Consider the following 23,177-nt stretch of genomic DNA (forward strand, 5'->3'; position numbering starts at 1 on the left):
ATAATTTGACCCATGTGAGGCGACTTACAGTTACCCATTACTCATCCTTTATAAAATGAGGCAGACTACAGGCCTAGTATGCACATTCAGGCCTACTGTGCAAGACTCTCTTGGGACCTGTGTTGCATATATACCTAGAGGAAGAGTGCTGGCTCCATTGTAGAGCCTCACTGATGCCATCTGGGCTATCAGCACTGCTTCACTGAAGGTCCATATGCTTTATCAGGATAGTTCTACAAACCTGAAACCTGTGGAATTACAAAACTCAGTGATGGAGCTAGTGATTTATATAGCACTGATACCTGTATCGTAAGTGTTGAAATATGTCTCTCCAGATTTTGTTTTGCTTCTACTTCTTCATCCAATTGCTCCTGCAAGCTGTTCTTTTCATCTTCCAACTGACGAAGCTTGGTAGACACATTTAGCTTCTGCCGTGTTTCTTCCTGAAGCAGCTCCTATAGTTAGCACATCAACCAACAAGTTGGTCGTTAGTTTAGGTCATTTATAGTGTATTTATAATTACTGTAGGTGAGCTTTTACTGGATATAGGTTTACCTGTGTGTCTTGTAGCTGAGATCCTAAGGTTGCAACGTCTTTGGTCAATTTGATTGTCTTGCTTTCTGCTTCGTTGAGCAAACCGGTAACATTTTCAACCTCAATCTATGGGAGACCAAAGTGACAACGCTCAGTTTTTTTGTACAACTTCAATGTAGAGCAAACTAAAGTTAAAGGAATACGTTGAAGTCTTAATGTTTGAATGGATTCTGAATCTGCTTCTATGCTTCTTGGGTCACCTCAAGCACTAAAGGTGTTTCTAGCTCAACTGGAATTCATAGGAGAGCCATAAACTTTGCCACAATTTTTCTGAACAGTATATGGGATTTAAATCCCATAGAACTAAATCCTACATACGAAATCTGCAGTGTCTGAACGTCATCTTTGTGACCTGTACATTAAGACCCCAAGTTGTAATGCTGGTTTTGTCTATATGATACCTTAGTATCATATTACTATCAAATATCATAGCCTGTTCCTAATCATAAGACAATACTAATATATTGTATATACCACAACAATAGGCAGTATTTTCAGGAATTCAGTTGTGAGAAATATCGTTGTTTACATGAATGATACAGATGCTGAAAATACAGCTCCCATTTTTCATTCACGTTCCAGTGACTTGCAAAGATGAATGGGGATTTTCCTGTATTTTCCTTTCTCTTAAGTTTGAGAGAAGCTGATGCATTTTGATTATATTTTCTTCATTATCCATTAATTTAAAATAAAAAAAAAAGCTTACTGGTACTCTGAAAAAAGTTGTAACAACATGTTTGGTCAGTATTGCTAGGCACTGCAAATCTACCAAAGAGTCATCTTAAATTATGTTTAGTTAATTTGTTATTAGGAACTAAATTGTAAGTAAGTAAGCATTCTCCTTTCACTGTCATTTCTCTGAGTACATCTTATAAGATTAATAGTTGTTTAATCCATTTCCAGAAGCCACATTCCTATTGGTGTTCCCCACCACCCTACAACAAATCAACAGAAAGTATCTTTTAAAAACATGCAGTGCTGTCTCTGGAACAGTGGTGGCATTACAGACGTGTACAGGGAAACCACAAGACTAAGAGCTGTCACTTCCATGAAACAGCATTCTAACTGTTTAACAGCATGATAGCTGAGGTAGGAGCCCTACAGATGACAAGGAGCATTCCAGTTGAAGTCAATAGGGCCAGGATTCCTCCAGGTGTACTCTAAATGAACTCGGCTTAACTGGTCTACTCAAGTCCGTGGTGTCACAGTGAAAGGACAGACTCCCCCTTACCTGTAGTTTATGAACTCTTTCATTGAGTTCTGTCCGAACACGCTCTCCATCTGTGTACTTGGACTGTAACTCTTGCAGTTGTACTTCCAGCTTCTTCTTTTTGTGCTCCACATCTTGTTTGGCCTGATTCAGGCTCCTGACTTCATTAGCCAGCTCAGAATTTTCTTTCTCCAGTGTCTGTTTGGTCTTATCCAAGTTTGCTTTAGCCTAAAAGCGTGAAGTGAAGAAAGAATTTTTATAAAATGAAGTCGTATTTAGTGGATAGTTTTCAATAAGATGAACTTCTGCTTACCCTTTTAAATTGTTCCAGCTGCTCTGTTAGCTCTTCTACAGCTTGAGTGTGTTTTTGCCTCATCTCCTGGACTTGGGCTTCATGAGTTCGAGTCTCCTCCTCCAGAGCTCTCTTTAGCACTGTGACTTCCTGTTCACGCTTTGCTCTGCAAGGTAACACACGTAAATGGAGCAACAGCAGATAAGAGTGTTTCAGTCACTGGGAAAATGACTGAATGTCCTGCACAGGTGTAGAAGGTCCTGCAGCTACCAAAACTCACATTCAATTCTAGTGTATGGTTTTTGGATCTTTAGGAGTTGGAAGGCTCCAACACAATGAAAGCCATAGGAGTTGCAGTACTAAGTTATGGCAAGGCAGAGTGAAAGCAAACTGAAAGTCAGTCTAGTTATAGTTCACGTTGAGAGATAATGCAAAAATGAATTTACAGAAATGCCATGAGGTGACTATCACAGGATATAACAGACAGGATCAGAGGAAGTTGCATTGAGATCAGTTAAAAGAATTATGGTCCAAAGAACCGTGGTCCCTGAAGCATGAAACATCAGGGGAAAAATAAAAGGTTTAGATTTTTATGTAATTAAGTACAAGACTGAATTATTTAGGTGCCTAAGACAGAAAATGAGATACCTAGCTCCAGAAAAAAATAATTTAGATAACCTGAATTATATTGTCTAGATCTTGGAGACCATCACTGTGAAAGGCTAATCTTTCCACTGACTGCTGTCTTCCAAATGTGCCATTTACAATTATGTCATCTGAGCTAACCCACCACAGGGCCGTATGAAACACCAGACAGTGTTGTACTGAGCTTGGTGACAGCTTTTATTTGGTCCACGTGCGATGTCTCCCTACCTGAGTTCTTGCTGGGTGGCTGTAGTATCCAAAGTATCTTCAAGCTCTGTCTTAAGAGCCTCCAGCTCTTCACCTAGGTCTCTCTTCTGTTTTTCTGCTTTGTTTCTTGCAGCTTTCTCAGACTCCAAGTCTTCCTGGAGATCAGAGATGAGAGATTCCAATTCACGGATCTTCTTGAGGGCATTGTTCTTCTGACTAGTTTCATCCTCAAGCCTGAAAAGAACATATTTCATTTTCTGTATTAAAAATATGATTTCACTTTAAGGAAATTGGTATACAGAGATTAAAAGTTTATCACCAGGGTGTAATTTTAACAAACTGGAAATATTTTGTTTTACCATTATTAGTTCAGAAGGAAGCATGGTTTGTCTACATGAAGTTATATCTACTTGTATTTAAGATAACATGTGATACCATATATTTATACTTTTATTTGGTGTTCTGGTGTTCTAGAGTTCTAGAGTGGTATTTAACAAAGTAATTGTGAGCAGTAAGTCATGCCAGTGAGTTTTGAAAGCCCTGCTTTATATTTATATGAACCTACCTGAAAACTGTGCAAGAAAGTACCAGAGAAAGAGAGGGAACTGATGTAAAGGGGATCAGACAGCTATGTTTTATCAGGACATGATAACTGGAGATGCTGAATCAACTGATTCAGTTTTGGTTGAGTGTTTTCCCTCTTAAATTTATACAGAAAATCCACAGACTAGAATGGATTGAAGTTAGACTTAAATTTTTGCCTTTTGCCTATAAATTATGTTGTTACTTTTCATTCTTTACTTGGCAGCACTGCCAAGGTCTTTGGGAAGAGGAGTTTTCATTGCTATCTGGACATAATGTTAGGTTGTTTATGAGCATACTGTCTTTTTTTTTTTTTTAGTTGCAAAGGAATTTGGAAGTTGGGAAAGCATGCTGACAGAATGTTCTGAGATGACACTCAGAGCTGCAGCATTTGGGTGTCTAGGGAGGGAAGAGACGTGTTACAGCCTGACATTTTCAACCTGTGTGCAGATTCAAGAGTGAATACCTGGCTAAAGCAGCCTGCAGCTCTTCCTCTTTCTTGGCTAGTTGTGCCTTCAGCTCAGCAATTTGTGCCTGAAGCTCTGCAATTTGCTCATGTAGATCGCTTGACTCCCCTTCCAACTTCCTCTTTGTTTTCTCCAGTTCTTGTCTGCTCTTCTCCTCTTTCTTGAGTCGCACTGAAAAAGTAAGGATTTTGTTAATGGGACTGGTTAGTACAAGGAATTCTTAACCTAATCTTAAATTCAGACAAAACTATTTTGGCCATCAGTGAGGCCATACATTTAACAACAAGTCACTGTGTTTCTGAAGCATCATGCAATACCTTGCTGTCATCATTTATTTCCAGTCATTCAAAAAAAAAAAATAATAATTCTCTTTCTCTAGAAGTGCTATTTTTTCTGAACTTACTGTCCTCTACTCTTCTGTTTATAAAAAAATAAGTATTTATGGTTTATGCTCCCTGGGGTTTTGGTGATTCTCATTCCCAAAATGGCTTCAGCATACGAAAGTTGGAAAACACCATGCAGAATTTTTAGTTTGCTTCAGATTCTGTTTGTTTGTTTGATATGAACTATGACAAAAATCTGACATGAAACATTGTTCATGTTACCTTCCAGTTCTGAAATCATAGATTCATGTTTGTTTTTTAGCTTTGTAAGATTTTTGGCTTTTTCTTCCTCTTCTGCAAGATTCGTTGTTAGATCGCTTATTCTTTCTTCAAGAAGTTTTCTTTCCTTAAGAAGAATAAAATCATTTTGTTAACAGAAGTGTCTTCCATTGGTGATTATGAAGCATCTCCACACCAAATGAAAAATGTCCAAGATACTGTCTTTCAATGCTGTTTTTCCTGAGATTGTAGTGATATATTACTATTCCTCTATTATAGAGGGGCTAAGAAGTGGTACCTGAAGTTTCCATCCTCTCTAATCTGCTGTTATTAGAATCTTATACTCACTCTAGAGGCTGGTAAGTATAGGGCCTAGTTGAGAGGAGCATCCCCTCTCCATGTACTGGAATACATGTTTACTTCTCATTCTAATCATGAAGTTTGGTTTAAATTGGTTGAAAACCAAGAGACTTATTTACACCTCTTGAGGCCAAGAAAATCTGTTCCACTGATTGTGCTTGGCTGCTGTGGTGATTTTGCTTGAAGATACTGTCACCACAATGGACCTCAAAACTGGTATTTTTACATAATTTTGAATTATTTAAATAAGCACAGGAAAATCATCAGAAATTTGCTGACTACAGGCTGAACTGATCATCTGGTAAATATTTACACCCATGAAACTCTGTAGTTTTCCTAAAGCATTGCTTTTGTTCTTCTAGCTGAAGAGATTTTCTCTTATCTTGCACAAAGTAAGAAAATGGACCCACAACACTTACCTTTGTTAGCTTGTTATTCTGATCTTCCATTATGAGAATATCATCTTCCATTTTCTTTATCTTGCCATCTGCTGTTACTTTTTCAAGCTGCAGTTTCTGTCTTGCAGCTTCTTCTTCTTCAAGCTGCTCTTCTAGGTCCTTTGTAGGGAAAAAGAAATAATGAATTCTGGAAATAAAATACCACTTAGATAACAGGAAATGCCTAATGCTTATAGGTCTATGTGGGTATGTTCTAGACTTCAGTTTTACTAAGAAATAGATAATCTGTAATGCTTGGTGATTTGGAAGAAAAGATTTGTTAATTCTTTAGAGAAAATTTAAAATTGGGGTATGGAAAGAAGATGTATAAAGAATTCTGGAGGAAAGAACAAATATTGATTGTTCTTACTTCAGTAGAGTAGGCACATACTGTTGAGGGCTGCATAGCAAGCTCTTTGATCAGCAAACCTCAGATCCTATGTCCTTTTTTTCTCTGAGATGCATGTTATTGTCTCTAGTTGTTGCTTAACACCTTCTTACCAGCATTTGTTGCTGCATCTTTTTCTTTTCTGCTTGCAACTGTTGGCTGCGCTCCTCCTCTTCCTCAATTCTGGCCTCCATCTCATGCAGAATCTCTTCCAGCTCTTGTTTCTTAGCAGCTAAACGGACTCTCATCTCTTCAGCTTCAGCATAGAGTTCAGTTTCTGCCTGAAGCTGTTCCTGAAGGAGGTTCTTCTCTTCACAAAGCTACACAGATAAAATGGATAGGCAGGTAAATTTTAGATTGCAAATTGTCCCCCGGTGTCTTTATACTAGATAGGCATAGTATACAGGTAGGCAGCTGCACCATGCACTTTTTGTGCAGGCACTAGGCCTCCACTGAAGGAACTGGGAGTTTGTCTGCACTGAGCTTTTGTTCTGGACCGTTGATTGCTATGAATACAATTGTGACTCCAAAGGAAGAAGAGACCTTTACTACAACAGCTTCTAGAAATGGTGAGAGTAGCTAGCATTTCAGAGAGATTCAGAGCTGTAAATCACCTGGGTGTGTTTCTGTTCTAGCTCCTTCAATTCAGCCTCTGCTTTCTGCTGTCTTTCCTTAGTTCTTTGCAGTTCTTCATCCTTGGCCTGCATTTCTTCCTCTTGGCGGGTGACTTGCAGCAGTGGTTTCACCTGGAAATAAAAAGGTATTTTAAAGAATGTTTCCTACCAGTGCTTATGTTACTAAATGCAGCACTTAATGGTGCCAGGCTGACGGGTACTGAAGGCAGCACTATCTGTTGTTCCTCAAGTAGTGGAACTACTTGAGACAGAAATACTGTCTAACCAAACTCAGCGTAAACATCTTTAAAGCAGCAAGCCCCTGCAGTGTTATTAACTGACTTTGTGTTAATTCTTGAAGCCTTGTGAGCACCTCTACCTTCAACAGTATTGCTTCTTGAAGGATTCCAAGCCTGGTTTCATGTGTTGAGAATGCCCATGGACTATAACTGCTGCACAGAAAGGCACACATGCACACGCATGTGTGTGTTAGTGACTTGCTATCAATGCAGGTAGGAACAATTTTCTGAATCCAAACTGAAGGCCATTTTTGGAAAAGTAAAACAAAACAACACACAAAAAAAAGCCTCTTTAGTAGGAAAATAGACTTAATTTGCTTGACTGCCTAGCAAAAAGATGTTTAATATCCCAGTTAGGGAGTTCCTAAGCTACTCTATCACTAGATGCATAACTGCATGTTCATGAGATTCTGTTTTATGCTCTCTTCTCATTAACCACCAATGTGAAAATATTTCCTTTTTGGCAATTAAAAAAGAACACATGCAAAATCTTATATGAATCTCTGCTTAATTAGTTTGTTTTCATCTCAAGCTAAAACTAACTTTAATGTTAATGGCATTATATGAATATCCAGTGTATCTCTTAATCCAAAATTTTGCAAAGCTAATGAAGCTCTTGCAGTCAGCTGTGTTGAACTGGAGCAGAAAGGGTGCCTGACATGACACAAGTTGGAGTTGGTGTCTTGTGCAGTCTGTTTCTTTTGGAAAGCTGAGGGAGAGATTCACTGACAGTAGTCACTTACTTTAGTGAACAGTCTCCACCATTGCCAGTTCCTCAGCTTTAGATAAGCAGCACAGTTTCTTTGGATAACTTTCATTGCAGTCAGCTGTTGCTGTCTCTTGGCAAAGGCTCTGTGATTAAAAACACAAAACAAATTGGTTCAGTCTGAGAAAGCAGTGTCTGTAAGATACAAACGTTGAGTGTAGAAACTGTAACTTGAGGGTCTGCTGATTTGAGGATTCTGCAATAATTCTTCTATCACTTAAACAGTGCCTGTGCTTTCTTGAGATAAGGTAATACCTCTGTTTAGACTTCCAGTGTTTTATTTAGTCTTCTTTTATTTGACTGTTTGTGCACAGTAGATAGGAATGAAACAGAAAGTAATTGTATAATTCTGGATATATTCAGAGTACTTGGGCACTCAGAACAGACATTGATTATTATTATTGAAACCTATTATGTTTAAATTTGTTTGCTCATCAATTTGAAACCCTTGGTAGTATGCAAGGAAAAGGGCATTGCTGTTAATAGTTTAGTGATGCACATTAACTGAGATCGTGCTAGATGACTCCAGTGTTTCATTCCCACACTGTGTAAGAAATTATTTTATGTTTTAGAAGTGCCAGTGGTGCTGCTATTTGTACTGTAATAGTGTGTGTGACTCCAGGCATGGGTGAGGATGTACCTTGTCCTGTTAGTACAAACATGTTTAAAAAATGGGTCATTGCTTCAGAGGGTTTGCTGTACAGAAGGCTTAAGAAGCCTCACAATATAATTGCTCCCATAGTAATTATACTAGTGAGCCTCTTCTGGGCAGGAAGTGAGTCCTTTTAGGTCAGTATTAGACACAAGTTGAATTCTAATGCAATACAATTAATAGGTAACAATCTTGATATCTTCAGCTTTTTATACAAAGAACAAAAGGCTACTGTAGATACCCCACTGCCAAAGATATTCTTTCTGTTAGTACGTATTCTTACTTTCTTGCCAGGTAGCCTCGGCACTGAGCCTGGAAGGCAATAATGACATCTGTGATCTTCAGGTCTCTCTCTTCTTCCAGGTGAGCCAGAACACCAGTTCTGAAGAAGATCTTACTCTGCCCAATTCTGTACAAGTTGGGATCAAGTTCCAGTGCTTTGATCTGGAGAAAAACAGGGATATTTGTTAATTCCGGTGCTGAGTATTTAAAATTACTTATTTCTGTTAATTTGCAGCAGCTTTTATATAAGAGGTATAGACCTGATTATCAATAGGATTAAAGATGCTTTCCTCACCATCAGTATGCATGCCTGCTTCCCGTCCATGAATCCTTTAGGAATAGCATTTGCAGCAAGAATTTCGTATCTGCCAAAAGACACAGATGTTAAGGAGGTGGAAAAACATCAGATTATTTTGTATAGACGAACGTGTATTACAGCACTTTTAAACACTGAGTTAGGACTGAACAAGGGATTCCTACCGCTGACGGAACTCCTGGAAGACGATCCTGTTGGGGAATCCCTGTCGGCAGATACGAATACCTTCCAAGACACCATTACAGCGCAACTGCTCCAGCACTAAATGGGCATCAAGTTTGCCAGCCTGAAAAAGGAATGAGAAGTATTCTTAGCACAGTGGAAATATACAAAGATGTTACTTCAAATGTCTAAGTTTGAAGATATCATTCATTTCTGTAATGTGCTGACAAAGTGAGCACCTCAGCATGCATAATGTGCCAGGGTTCTGAAAACTGAGCATTTGAAATTTACCCTTTTTTCATGATTTGGAATGATACAGCGAACAAAGTTGGGATTGGTATTCCTTAAGGTGGTCATCAGTTTGGTCAGCTGCTCCTTATAGAGTTGGCCCACAGTACGGAACATGCCTTTCTTGGTTTTTGAAGCACTAGGCAGTGAACTTTCAGTCATCTTGGCCATCTGGTCCAGCCCAACTATACGGTCCACTGCAATATAAAAGAAAGTGTGAACAGGATTGTTTATATAAACTATCCTTACCACGCATTACAGCTGTCACTGCCATTGCTAAAATACAACTTGCAGAAGAGGACCAAAATATTTTTGATGCAATAGAAGCATCCTAACAAAAGCACTAGAAGATCCTTCTAGGTAAATAGTCCACTTCTGTCAAACTTGAAATGAGGAGCTTCGTAAACTAGTGACAGAATGGGAAAATGGAATACACAGATTTTGTGTTTTGTTTTATGTTTGCTCTACAAAGGGCAGTTCTGCAAAATATCCCCATTGGTAGGTTTGTGTCCTACCAACCAGAAAAAAACATTAGTGAGCCTAGCTTGATAGTTTCAAACCACCTTCCTGGAGTTTGCATGCATGCTTATTTGCAGATGTTACATATGTATAGTGTAGTATATATGTCTTACAGATCCACAGAAATTTTTTAAAAAATAAATGTTTCATATGTACACAGACATTCTTCTGGTGGAATCTGAGATTATACATTGCTGAAGAGAACTGCTGCGGGACTTTTGTGAAAGGAGTGTCAAAGGTAAGGACTGCTCACAGTCATTAATAATAAGCAGCAATAACCTGTATTAAGTCAGCTGTCTGGCATGACATATTCAGCAACATGATAACAGCATAATAAATGTTTTCTAGTATATTGCTGAATAATAATAGGTAAGAAAATTATTTTAGTTGTGCTTAAATCTATCTAGTGATGTTTTCCATAAATATTTCTTTAAAAAAAAGGCTATTCTTGCTTCTTAGTTCAATCTCTTCTATTCTTAGTTTCAAACTTGTTTCCTGCTTGTAAGGGATAGCTGTCAGAATAGTTCTGGTAGAGTTTTCTCCCTTTAAACCACATTACGGATTTAGAGTTGCAATTCATACCATCTTTCCAAAGGTCTGCCACAAATTTGTCTGAAGACTGGTTTAGCAGAGAAGTCACGTTGTCGTTTAGTGGATCCATGTTCTTTGTTAGCCAGGCAGTTGCATTGTACGTAACCTGCAGGAAACAATGCCAGGTCAAAAATCTGTTTTTGATACAGAAATCTGGCGTGGCCAAGAACACAAAACAATAAAATGACTGACACAAAATAATAAAATGTGAAAAGCACGCTTATAGTTAAGAGCTGAATTGAATATTTATTCTTGCATGTACTTAGATCTAAAGGGCTTTTTTTTGCAGACATACCCATGGCAGGGGACCTGCCCTGCCTTTAAAAATCTACTTGCTAGAAAGGAATCCAAAGTAATAGGATTTTCAAAAACCCCAGTACTGGTTATTTTTGTTTCCATGTGATCTTAGCAGAAACATGAATGTTTTGCAAATTCTACTCCACATGTGTTGTAATTAAAGCTCTTAATGCATACATTATATTATTAAAGCTCTGCCTTATCAATAGGGGAACTGGACTGTTTTTACTGTTTGAGCATCACTGTATCAAAGTTCTATAATTCAAAATAGCTCAATCTCTCCAGTACCTTTCCTGCATAGTGCATTATACAGAACTCTGTTTTATCCTTGAGTTGCTTGGGCTTCTGGAATTTGGGATGGTTGCCTTGCTCTGTAATGAGTTTTTCCACAAAGGATGTGTCAGTAGCTTTGGGGAACCAGCACTCTTCATCCAGCAGAGCCAGGACACCTGGAGGATTGGTCTGCAAAGTGAGCAACACCAAATCAGTATCATCACAGCTAGAGACAAAGAAAGAACACCACCTTCTTTTTATTTTGTAACTAATCCTGCCAGGCATCAAGAATCTGAAATATCTTAAATGGCTGTCATATTGTACTGACAGATAATACCCCAAAGAAACCTACATAGTGTCCCATCTATAGAGATATAATCTTACTGGTCTTTCAATTAGCTCAATGCAAGGTTGCAGGTCAAGGCCAAAGTCAATGAAATTCCATTCGATGCCCTCACGCTGATATTCCTCTTGCTCCAATATAAACATAGTGTGGTTGAAAAGCTGCTGAAGTTTTTCATTAGTGTAATTGATGCACAGCTGCTCAAAGGAATTGATCTGTGAGGAAGACAAAATAATTGAATTCCTAGTGTTAGAGAGACACCTGCAAGAGGGAACTTACATGACAAGATGAAATTTTCTACCTTCTATTTCTTTTTAAAGATTACTGAAATTAAAACCAAGGAATCTGTATTTTTCTAATTTAAGGTCTCAAAAATTTACAGTAAGTTCACAAGTGGTCAATCTCAGCATTGAACCTGTTTAATAAACCACGAATACCAGACTTTGGTTCTAAACAGGGAGTCCCACAGTCACCCAGCAGGATAATGCTGCCAGCCCTGCACCTTTCCAAGTGGAGTAGTTGTGAGGATTGTCTTGGCCATGGGCAGCTAGCCAGCTTGAAAGAAACATATTGTTTTTGTGGCTCTGAATTTATTTTTTTTGTCATCTTGCATTCCAAACTGCAGCGTGATGATAAGGAGTTGAACCAACTTGTATCTCACAGCACATACCTCAAAAATCTCAAATCCAGCAATATCAAGAATGCCCAAGAAAGAAGCACCTTGTCTTTTTGTTTTATCAAGAGCTTTGTTTACACGCGTTAGAATCCAACGGAAAAGACGTTCGAATTTTGCCTTGGCCAAAGCCTCTATGGCAAAGTCAGCCTGAAAAAAAGAACAAAGTGTAAATAAAAGATGAAATGCAATTAACAGCTAATTTAAGTAAGAATAATGAATAGGGAGACAAGAAGCAGACATTTCCCTTTAGACAAGATGTAAGAAAGAAAAGAAGAAAGGAAAAATATCTTAAAGATTGCTGAGAAGACTGCAAGTAGATACCTGCTCTTTGGTCTGAGCTTTCTGAACAACATCTCGTCCTACTTTGATTCTTGGGGTTAGAATAGATCTTGTGAAATCTGTCACATTAATTCCCATCAGGTGACACACTTTTTGCGCAGCTAGAATAAAAGAGTGATACTATATTTTAGATTAAACTTTCTCTTAGTGGGTCAGTAAGTGTGAATACAAGCAGTCCAACAAGTATACAAAGCAATTTATCTTCCTTAAAAGCTCCTCTGTTGTACACACAAGAGTAAAAATATTATTCATGATGCAAGCAAGAAATTCACTGTTTGTCAGTTTGTGGATTCAGGGTTACCAGAAAAGTTAGTGATAATGGAATGAATCACAGGCATAATATATCTTTAAAGACCTGTGAAGCATATAGGCAATTACAATTAAATTAAAGATACAGATAGAGTGCTTACTCAGCTGCTATTTTTTTTTTTTTTTTAATTTTTACTCAATTTTTAAAATGACAAATCATACCGGTATTGTCAGGCATAGAAGCTTGATCAGTGTTTCTCTCCTTCTTGAAGACAATATTACCCAGCTGTAGGACAGATGAAACAACTCTCAATATAGCTGTAAGATAAGCAGATAAAATAAATGAGGAATGGAATGACGCATTTTGAAAGCTCTATTCTCTGCAATAACAAAAGTTCATTGTATTTCCTGTGGTAGTCTATATCTCTATGGAAAGATGTAGGTTTGCTTTAAAAGACTTCTATAAACTTCAGGAGTTTGAGAGCTGACTGAGGAGCCACTCAGATAATTCATGCAGTGGAGTAAACAGGACAGTCTGGGAACACCAGCCCCTCAAAGTTAAGCTGTGCTGGTTCTCCAGGCAGACCCCCAGGTGTCAGGAATTCATCTTCTACTTAGAGTGGCCTGTAACATCTTTCCCACTTGGTCACTGGAGAATCTATATCTCTGTCTTTAAAATCAAACATATCTATGAATTGCCAACAGCTTCAAAAATGTGCAGCACTTGTGAAGTTCAAGTTATTTACGTGGTTTTTCACTCATGTAACTAAAGCTAAATGCATACAAGTCTTTGCAGGATTAGCGCTGGAGTACAAAAAACTAGTTGATGTTTGCTTACTAAAATGTGTATAAGCGTGATGCTGCCTTACTTCAGGTAGTAAAATCTACTGCTATGTTATAGATGAGACCATATTAATCTAATCAATTTGTTCATTTGATAGACTTACACAGGAGAATAATACTGCCCTAATGGGCTTATATTTTAAAGCATGAAAGGGGTTCAGTCAGTAATACTCGTTTTGATATTTTGGAAAATACTGCTGTCAATGCACATGCCCTGGCTGGAGAATGAACCAGGCTTCATCAGTACTATCATCTGAATTTACAAGGAATGGGATTATCATGGCTGTCCTGAAAGGCAAGACGTTTTTTTCTTGGTACCCTTAGTCACTGATGCAGGGCTGAGAGATGATGGAGACCAGCTCCTGCTGCAGCAGCTGGTCCAAGGCTCAAGAGATGGGATGACAATGTTTCTGCCACCAGGTGTCACTTGGGGCATAGCAACTGCAACCATGGGTCATTCAGGCTGATGAGCATGAGACAAAATCCTGCAGATTCCTAGCAACTCTGAGGGATAAATATTTGATGTCTCTGGCAAGCCCACATTGTCAAGGTAGTTTAGTTGTTTGTTCTTGCTGTCTGTTTTTATGTCCCTTTTCTCCGAAACAGTGAATATGAGCTATTTGAGCTTGATCCACGTATTTCAAAAATAATTTGTAATATTTTGTAACTTTTTCATTTAACTCATTGAAAAGTTCTGAAAAAATGCCGTTAAACAGTCATTAGAATGGTTAGTGCATGTCATGTTCCTTCTACAAGTAGGTCTGCTGAATTTATAAGGCTTAAAAGAATAAGAAAAACAAACAAACAAACAAACAAAAGAATAAGCAAAATATTGTGATAATTATTTTAATTCCCCGCTAAATTACTACATATAGGCGCCCTGCACATCACCAGTTGTTCTGTGTATCACAGAGATAACTACTCTTTGATGATGTATACTCTTATTTTCCAATACAGATGGTAACTTCAATATTTTTTTAACTTTGTTCACAGCAAGTGCTGCCAGCATAAATGTCTGAAGGAGGCAGTATGCAAAGGGTTTTCACTATTGGTTTCTTTAGTTCCTAACAGTACCTACTGCAGCAATGGGAAAAGGTATGGCACTGTTGTGATATTTTTTAAGAATTTTTTTCGAACAACAACCTAAAAGCAGTGAGATCATAATTAGATCTCCTTGCAAGGTCTCCTTGTGAATATCTCCTCATACAAGACTTCTCAAAGCATCACCCTGTTTAAACAAAGGTTTACAAACTCCTGAACACACAGAACTGAGTTCCAATCTAAAGCTTCACGTGAGGAAGAAACAGATCCATGGTTGAGATGGCTTTCCTTTCCATGAGACATCTATGGTTTAATGCATCTAATACATCCTGGGAAGGGGAGAAAGAGGAAAATCTTGGTGCTCTAATTCACAGCGGACTTCCTAGAAACAGTAGCTAGGTTAACAGTTGATTGGTACTAGTTTTACTCAGGGGAAATAAGAGGCAAAGAGGTTAAACAACATGAGTAGATTTAGAATCCTCCACTTTGTGTTTCGTGCAAGATCACAAACCTTACTTTATGTGCATATTTTGCGAGGTGGTTACTCTAGACAAAATTGACTGGTGTGAATTTGCATCTGTATATTGTGTCACTTACAAATGTATACCTTCAATGCAATCTTGCTAACAGTTCTCACCTGTCTGTTCCTCCTCAGTAAAGCCCATAATTTTCATGGCTTCCAAGGTCTCCTGGAACATTTCATCATCTTGTTGAGCAGGAATAGGCACGTGACCATTAGAGAGAAAGGTATAGTTGTTGAAGCCTTCCAGCAACAGATCATCTAAAAGACAAAGAAGAAAAGCATGAATTAAGTATGTCAGCTGAATGCTGTTAGTTCATGGGTTCTCCCAAAGAACAACAACAAAAAAAATGATGTTTTCGCCAAAGGAAGATTCTGCTTGTATGAGTATCTTAGGATTTTATGGTGGACAAATATTTTCAAAATAACACATCATTTAGCAAGTTTGATTGCTTTAAGTTTCAAATTTTTATTAGTAGTGAGGGAATGTCTCTGTCCCTCAGTGGAATTTTGCACCCCATGCAAAAAATCAGAGCAATTCTTCCCATAAATTTTTAATTTAATTCTGTGTGTAACCTGGTCAGAACTTCACCTCACTTTGTCTTCTAGACCTGGAGATTCATACCAGCTAATAATAAGAATGGAACCAGGTTACAAGCACAGGGGGGCAAACCAAAAGTGTTTTCAGCCCATAATGTGGCCAGCAACAGATTCTTAGGTAAGGAGCGTAAATACCAGGGAAAATACAAAATTATCCATTGCTTTATGCATAATTTGGCAACCAGTAATGGAGGGAAAGATGTTGTATTTAAACCACGGTGTTCCAACACATTACATTGAATCCCCTTTTTTAAAATCATGTGCTGTGAGAAAGACATTGTCTTAATCGACTGTAAAACTGCTAGCCAATAATTTTACTGGGAACCCCAATTTCTTTTGTGTAAAAAAATAATGAACAGCTCTTCCTTGTTCATTTTGATAACATTCAGGATTGGCTTTCAGTGAGTTTTCATTTTCTGTAAGTTGAAACATCTTATAAACTGCAAACTACCTGACTCAAACAGATATCCACCAACTGAAGCTTTTTTACAGTTTACTTGAGAGAATTATTTCTATGGCTGTTTATCAAAAGTACTGAATGACATTTGATTAAAGAAATTAAGATAGATTACTTAAGTAAGCCTTTTTTTTAGGTGGTTTAATGAGATGTAAGAATTGTTATCAAGTAACTTACTTCTCATTTGTTCAGAAGCTCCAGCAATCAAATAGTAAAAGATATGAAATGTTCGCTCATCTTTAGCCTGACGAATAGCACGGGATTTTTCAAGCAAATCTGTTTGTCAAGTATGTTAAAAAAAAAATCAATAACATATTCCAGTCCTTCCTTAATTGTGTCATCAGCCTTAGAACCATCAATAGCATTGTTGAAATATTTGCCACGAGCTTGTCTAACATGAATTTGAGCCTAATTCTGTGGCACTAATATTGGTATAATTCACACCACAAGGAGTAAATCAATTTCCCACCTCTTGTTGTACAGTAAATGCTGGTAATCATGATTGTAAGCACTACAATTGTCATAAATGCATTTTGAAATTAAACATATAAAAATGGTATTGATAGAACCATTCACATCACTTTTAGAATGAAGTACAAATATGAATCACTATAAGGTAGGGCTGCTAGAAAAAAGTTCTTGGGGCCATTGTTGTAGGTATCAAAGCAAAGAAAGTAAACTTTATTTATTGTCCATTTTTATGACTATCTAAAATATTAAAAATGAAGTTGACGATAGCGTATTTTGACATCAATCAATGATTCGTTCTTTAAATGGTATATTGCTGTAGATAAAACTTCAGTTAAGACTGGAAAAATTAAAACCCCTTTTTTTTCTGAAGATCACTTGTCAAAATAAGAGCAGAAAGATGAACTGTTTGCTGTGCCACCTAAGAGATAGGGTACTTCCTTATAACTGCAATTTTCTTTATCTTAATTTTTTGCAGCAAGCAGCTCCTCTATGCAAAGATGAGCAATGCAGCACTGAGGAATCTAGCTACATACCCATTCATTAAAACATGCTATCTCATAAACATAACCAAGGAAAGAGGCAACAGTTCTTGGCAAGCAAAGTCAGGCTAAGTTGAATTTATCTGAAATGTTTTTACTATGGTCCTGAAAAAATAAAATCACCAAAGTTATTGACATGTAGAACACTGCTCTGAGTGCATCATTTGAAACAGCAGGACAGTATTTAGTACCCAGAGAAGACAAGTGCTCTGAAAATATCAAGTTCTTGATGCTATCTGGGGCATCAGCACCAGCAAATTATTTGTTTCACTAAAGTAGTGCGAGTTCCCGGAAAAGTAATTTATTACTATGGTGATTTAACAAAATCTGTAAAGATTGAAGCAGATTCAGGGTAAACTCTCCCTTAGCTTGACAAAGGAAGAAGAACTGTAGGGCATCCAAAGGTTCTTTGGCTTTTTCTGTTTCTTTTGTCTTTATTATTATGAAGGCCCTAGAGGGATGGAAGATAAAGGTATATTACTTTTATTAAGGTGATCTTTCAATCCTCCAGACATACATGTAGACTGTAAAGCTGTTTTACCAGGTATCACATGGAATTCTCCCTTAGCAGGTTATTCTCAATGCTTTTTCTTGGAATCCATCTATCCCAGCACAACATACCTAACCTTTCCTTTGCCAGAGTGCTAAACCTGAACTTGAGAACTGGGATACATTCCAGGACATCCTGGGTATGCTGTAGTGATAATGCCAAGCATTCAGTGTTTTTTCAAAGTCTAACAGCACTGCTGAGAAACAGGAAAGTTTCAAATCTTTTTATACAGCTGGAAGCCCAGATGACAGGGAACCAGAGAGACCCATGTAGGATCGCACCAATGTGAAACAAAAAGACTGCATAGCTCTCAAGATCACATGCAACCTCAACCACAAATCAATCTTCTTGCCCTGTTGTGTTACTGAAAATCTGCTCTTAAGTCCCCTCCCATTGCTTTACGCAGGTATGTTGCCTCCATTTTCTGAAGCTGTATATGGGGAATAGCATACTTTCCTATAGCTGAGAAAACAGACCTGAAAATGTAAACATGAGAGTAAGACAAACTGAGAAGCTAGTATCAGTGTAAATGGAGCCACTTCCCTCCATCTTTGTTTATAACAGCCTCGATGATATTTGCCTTTCTTAGACATGCAATGGAGCTTGTTTATCTTTCTTTCTTCTGCTAACCCTAGTTAGCTTTCAGTGCAGCTCATGGAAAAGGATACAAGTCTCTATGTTTGCTCCGACAATGTAGCCTGTCACATCAAAGTTGATGCGGATGAATTTGCCCTGTGAAGGAAAAGAAGACCTAGGTTGGGCTGTTTTTTCAGGTATGTTGGATTTTACAACAGTAGCATTTAGCCTGTTTAGTGGTACATATATATTATCTTCTTAAGAATAACATGCTCGATTCCCACCTACTAGGACAACCTATGGAAAAGACTGAAATGAAGTGACCTTCTCAGACAATCTCACTGTGGAGATTTGCTCCCACGTTTTGTTCATGTACTTAGAGGGAATGAAATTCTCCCTAGTGGAACAGGCTGTGGAAGCTGACTATGTCAGTGTCTATTTTATACTTTGATTTCCATAAGGGCAATTAGGGAATAGCATTAGGTCTGTCTAACTCCCTCTGCTGAGGGATCCCCAGCCTCTGCAGGGAATCAGCAGCAGTAGGAGCAGAATGCCTGAAGGGAAAACAGGCATCTGCCAACACGCCCAGCTAAAAGAGACATCAAATAGTGACAGTCCCCAGCTACTATTATTCCAACTTCAATCTGTATGACTGCTTTCTTGTTTTCCCTTGTAGTCTTTCATTTAAGACATTAACTCTTGTTCAATGACAGTCACACCTTCCAAAAAGATGCATGCTCAACAGTGGTGCAAAGGAAAACAAGGTACAGGTTTCATTTACAGATTTCTGGAGGAGGATATGTCTTGGAGCAGGAGTTGACTCTGCATGGCCCACTCATAGACCACTAAATTGTGAAAGTACAATGGCACCGTCAAGTCTGAGCTTGATTTTTAGTCTTGTATAAGGCCAAATTCCTATTTCAGAGAGGAATTCTAAACAGTGTTTGTTAGGGATTAGTTTGGAGAAGCTCTTTAGACAGAAACATTGATGACAAGAGGGCCACTGTTTGTCCATTCTGTTTTAAAAGATGCTGTAGCTCCCCACAACATAGACCCAACTGGATTTCTCCTACTTACGAATCTGGAGGAGTTGTCATTCTTCACGGTTTTGGCATTTCCAAAAGCTTCAAGAATAGGGTTTGCCTGTAGAAGCTGTTTTTCCAGCTCACCCTAAAATTCATTCAGACTCAGTTAACCCTAAACTTCATAATTACTTAATTAAAAACAGTACATGTACACTGGAGAAAAATGTGGAGAAAGATAATTTAAGTCTCTAAATTTTTGCTGAATACTCCACTTCATGTGGATTTGTTTTCATTCTCTGTTAATCTTTGTGTTTATATATTTGTGCAGTTGATTGCTGTCCTGTATACATGACCCATTTCCAGTCCTGTTGCCTCTGACAGATCAAAGTCTATTAATCTGTTTAGCATCATGACAGGCCTTTCTTTAAAAAAAGGGTCATTCAGTGTCAAATATATGTATATTTTTTTTCAGTTCAATGTCATTTTTTAAAGGGATATTCTTAAAGTAACCTCTAGCATATCTTCTTCAAGTTAGTTTATTGAGATCCTTTGCTAGCAAATGACAACATAATTAGAATAACTTGCCGAGAATCATTTTAATATAATGCGGCACAAAGCTACAAAGCAGATTTCACCAAGTCTATTAATAATGATCCATGCAAGGCTATTTAGGTTAAATATGGAAATGCACTGATTTATTTCAAACTAGGATAATGAATTCTCATGCAAACACACAAAACTTGTATTATGTTGTTAATTGTGCTTGGTAATTGCTAATGAAACAAATCATGCAATGAAATGAGCATGCATTTAATACTCCTATTTCTAAACAAACCAGTGAAGTTGAAAAAATACTTTGCTTATGAAGACTTTATTTTTTTAATTTTTCATTCAGGTCTGGACTATGAAGTTACTCACTTACACGTTTGCTTCTTGTCATCCTGTTTGAGTACTACTCTGCAGTAAGATTACCTCATTTTAAATAACTCAAGCTAAATAACATCCGGAAAAATTCCTTGATAGGTAATATGATAGCATTTAAATCATTCTAATGAAAAAAAAAAATAAATCAATGTTTAGGTTGAATATAGAGGCAATAATTTGGAAAATGACAGCTCTTTCCCAGTCAGTGTGCAAAACTGGTAACCTTCTAAATGCCATTTCTGAATGCTTATAACTTACGTGGGAATGATGGGACTACCTCAAAAATGTAGTAAAAAAAAAAGAAAACAACAGTTTGTTAGCAAATGGCTAAGGTTACCTGCATGGTCATGGGAGATGGGAAATGGGAGAATGAGCACCCTCCCAAGCATAGTTCTTTTAAGAACTAAGGCATAAAGCAAGTCCACTGAACTACACAGAGTTGCCTGGGCCAGCAATTAAGTCTTATTTTTTTACTTTTACAGAGAGCTGTAAATGAATGTAAATGAAAAAAAAATGAAGTAATAAATTAACTAATGGGCAAAACTTTGTTGTAGTCAAAATTTGAAACAGCAGTCAGAATAAGGGGAAAAAGGGGTAATAAAAAAAAAAAATCCATATACCTGGCATACAAACAAAAAGAAGCCAGCAAACCTGCCTGTATTCCTAAAGCACTGGTATGCTGGATGTCACACCACAACATAGGAGGGCCCCCAAGGGCCTGTAAGAAACTGCCATAACATACCTGCAGTTACACACTGCAGTGGGAATTGCTCTGTTATACATCATAGCAGCAAGCTAGAAGCATGCTAACTTTCGCAGATGTGAACAATTCTTTACAGTTACATGAAAATGTCATTGAAAGCAATATCAAATGGAAAGCATGCAGCCAAACAAATCAATCAAACATGGTGAGGTTTAGGAATTATTTCACAACAGTCCTAGAAAGTTCAACCTGAAGCATGGAAAGCATTTAGGTATTTTCATTCAGAAATCAGATTGCTCAATTTCAGGCTGAGTGGCTCTTTCAGGAACGTGGGAAATTTCATTCAAACTACGGCAATTTGAACACACACGTATAGGAGAGAGTGATATTTGAGAGATGACCCTGCCTGTGTCAGACCTCATTCTTTCCATGGAGCCTGACACAGTTAGGGTTGATTTGTGAGAGCATTTGGCGCTATTGTTGCTTTTCATCTTATCATACAACGTATTTCAACAAAATCTCTCTTGAATTTTTGAGGTGCAACAATAGCATGCAGATCTACACTCAGTGCCTTAAACACACATCAAACAGTCTAAGTTACTCACGTAAGAAAAAGATGGACCTTGCTGTATTGAATAATGTGGTATAAAACAAGTGTCAGTATCATTTCCATTACACAGACATTTTTATTGTTTTTCCTGTATTAAAATAACCAATACACAGTTTCCATGCAAATAAACCAGAAAAACAAACAAACAAAAATCTATTGCAGACATACCAAGAGTACAAATGCAAGTAACATGTATAGAGTATTTTAACTGAAGAAAAAAAACAACCTGAAGCGAAGGGATGGGATTTGGATCCAGTCCCAGGTCAGTCTCCCAGGACCAGATGAGGACAGATATTTTTAGGGTAAATCCCCTGTTCTTTTCTGGTGCAATGGAGGCATCTTGCTCTTCATTATTTTTTTAATGACTGAAATTGCCATGTCAGTAGTCCCAGTCACTGAATTACTATTTGTCAACATGTTATAGAATAATTTAGACTTTCTCTCAGCCCCCATCTGGTGGATATTTGCCTTCAGATCTCTCTCAGAGCCAGTTTGATCCTGAGACTCATGTAGTTCCCCAGGGGAGTCAGCAGCAACTACAGTTACATGCCCATTAGGAATGGCCCTGAAACCACAAGTTCATTTCCCCCAGCCACTGAGAAGGACTCGGCAGGATGAAATAAGGGTTTTTTTCATAAACATTCAACAAAGGAAAACTATGCCCTTGGTCTTGGACTGTTTCCACCAACTTGAATCACAGATTTCTAGAAAATACTGCCCTAAGGGACATCTACTCCCTCCCTTGCCCTGAAGCAGAATACGCTGTATATAAACAACAATTACTCATGGTAGAAAAGGCCAGGCGGTGTGCTCTGGAGTCCTCTATCCTCAGGCATACAGGATAGGCAAGTCCCAGCACAGGTGTGGTCATAAGATTTTTACTTTGTTTTTCACTACTCTATTAATTCCTTATTTTGGACCCAGTCTTGCCTTTGGGATGCACTGGAATGTCTTCCTGAATTAAGCCTGTTTTGTCATAAAAATTAATTGGTACTTTTTTTTTTTTTTTTTTTCCCATAAATTTTTGAGTAACATAAAAAGGGCTGGAAATTACTGAAATGACATAGGACCTCGAGTTGCATTGATGAATACAGTAAAGGTGAGAGCCTCAGCCACAACAATGATTTCAGGGAACTGGGTAGACATAAGCTCTTACGGTTCAGAGCAAAACGTTGAACTTTAATCACTAAGGCAAGATTATTACAAATTTTGAAGCAACAAAGTACTTTATAGAAAATGTGCCTTTCAAAATTGTTCTGTGTCAACAGCCTAAAATGAAACAATAATTTTTATATTGAAACTTTTTGCTAGTTCATAAAAAAAATTGTGTGCTAACAAAGCCGATCAACACTTCAGAAGTCTAAAAGTTTATATACATTTTTGTAATGCAGATGGATGATGTTTTAGTTAAAGGTTTTCCTAAAGTTCTTATTTGCCAGTGGCCAAGGGTAAAATAAGGACCTTGCAGACTTCAAGGCCTTCATGTTAGGATATAAATAAGTACTATGCATATAGAAAGCTATGAATATTTTTCTTCTAGGAAAGTACATTCTGATTTGATGCCTAACAGGGTGTCAAACAAAAGTTTTTTTTTCCATAAACATAGAGCTGTGACATAATTGTGTACTCTTAATATGTCAACTACTTGGCAAGCCACAGACGTTGACTTGCTGTTAGCAATCAGCTCGGTACAGTCCTAACAGGCTCAAAGGAGAGTTGAATACAGAAAAGCTCACTTACAGTGATGCTGGTGTCCTTTTTGCCCTTATGTGATGAAGCAACAACAGCCAGGTACTGAATGACCTTTTTGGTATTTTCTGTCTTGCCAGCACCAGATTCACCTCTGAGGGAAAAGAAAATAAAACAAA

General features: G+C 37.7%; 1 protein-coding gene and 1 long non-coding RNA gene across 6 annotated transcripts in view; one reads left to right on the plus strand and one right to left on the minus strand.

Moving 5' to 3' along the window:
* Positions 1–23,177, minus strand: part of MYH11 (myosin heavy chain 11) — a 60,185-nt gene that overhangs the window by 10,973 nt on the left and 26,035 nt on the right. For 2 of the 3 annotated variants that reach the window (XM_038186720.2, XM_038186722.2), the window contains exons 5-31: positions 23,050–23,152; positions 21,305–21,325; positions 19,125–19,217; positions 18,140–18,203; positions 16,089–16,187; positions 14,972–15,115; positions 12,673–12,768; positions 12,184–12,302; positions 11,857–12,009; positions 11,228–11,401; positions 10,859–11,032; positions 10,265–10,379; positions 9,167–9,360; positions 8,878–8,999; positions 8,693–8,762; positions 8,399–8,559; positions 7,441–7,549; positions 6,399–6,530; positions 5,898–6,104; positions 5,379–5,516; positions 4,603–4,726; positions 3,997–4,168; positions 2,970–3,182; positions 2,118–2,262; positions 1,826–2,032; positions 556–660; positions 303–455 (exon numbers count right to left, since the gene is read on the minus strand). In XM_038186720.2, coding sequence (XP_038042648.1) covers positions 303–455; positions 556–660; positions 1,826–2,032; positions 2,118–2,262; positions 2,970–3,182; positions 3,997–4,168; positions 4,603–4,726; positions 5,379–5,516; positions 5,898–6,104; positions 6,399–6,530; positions 7,441–7,549; positions 8,399–8,559; positions 8,693–8,762; positions 8,878–8,999; positions 9,167–9,360; positions 10,265–10,379; positions 10,859–11,032; positions 11,228–11,401; positions 11,857–12,009; positions 12,184–12,302; positions 12,673–12,768; positions 14,972–15,115; positions 16,089–16,187; positions 18,140–18,203; positions 19,125–19,217; positions 21,305–21,325; positions 23,050–23,152 — 3,607 coding nt within the window. The remainder of the gene's footprint in view (positions 1–302; positions 456–555; positions 661–1,825; positions 2,033–2,117; positions 2,263–2,969; positions 3,183–3,996; positions 4,169–4,602; positions 4,727–5,378; positions 5,517–5,897; positions 6,105–6,398; positions 6,531–7,440; positions 7,550–8,398; positions 8,560–8,692; positions 8,763–8,877; positions 9,000–9,166; positions 9,361–10,264; positions 10,380–10,858; positions 11,033–11,227; positions 11,402–11,856; positions 12,010–12,183; positions 12,303–12,672; positions 12,769–14,971; positions 15,116–16,088; positions 16,188–18,139; positions 18,204–19,124; positions 19,218–21,304; positions 21,326–23,049; positions 23,153–23,177) is intronic. The other variant, XM_038186721.2, reaches the window with a different exon arrangement.
* On the plus strand, positions 9,355–20,164 carry LOC139998717 (uncharacterized). Of its 3 annotated transcripts, XR_011803485.1 has the most exons (5): positions 9,355–9,920; positions 14,287–14,388; positions 17,704–17,877; positions 18,107–18,244; positions 19,968–20,164. It is a non-coding gene; the product is annotated as an uncharacterized lncRNA (long non-coding RNA). The 3 variants fall into 3 exon arrangements; XR_011803486.1 differs by lacking the exon at positions 14,287–14,388; XR_011803484.1 differs by lacking the exon at positions 9,355–9,920 and having other exon boundaries at positions 14,080–14,388.

Source organism: Anas platyrhynchos, chromosome 15 (assembly GCF_047663525.1).
Source record: "Anas platyrhynchos isolate ZD024472 breed Pekin duck chromosome 15, IASCAAS_PekinDuck_T2T, whole genome shotgun sequence".
In the NCBI taxonomy this organism is placed as follows: domain Eukaryota; kingdom Metazoa; phylum Chordata; class Aves; order Anseriformes; family Anatidae; genus Anas; species Anas platyrhynchos.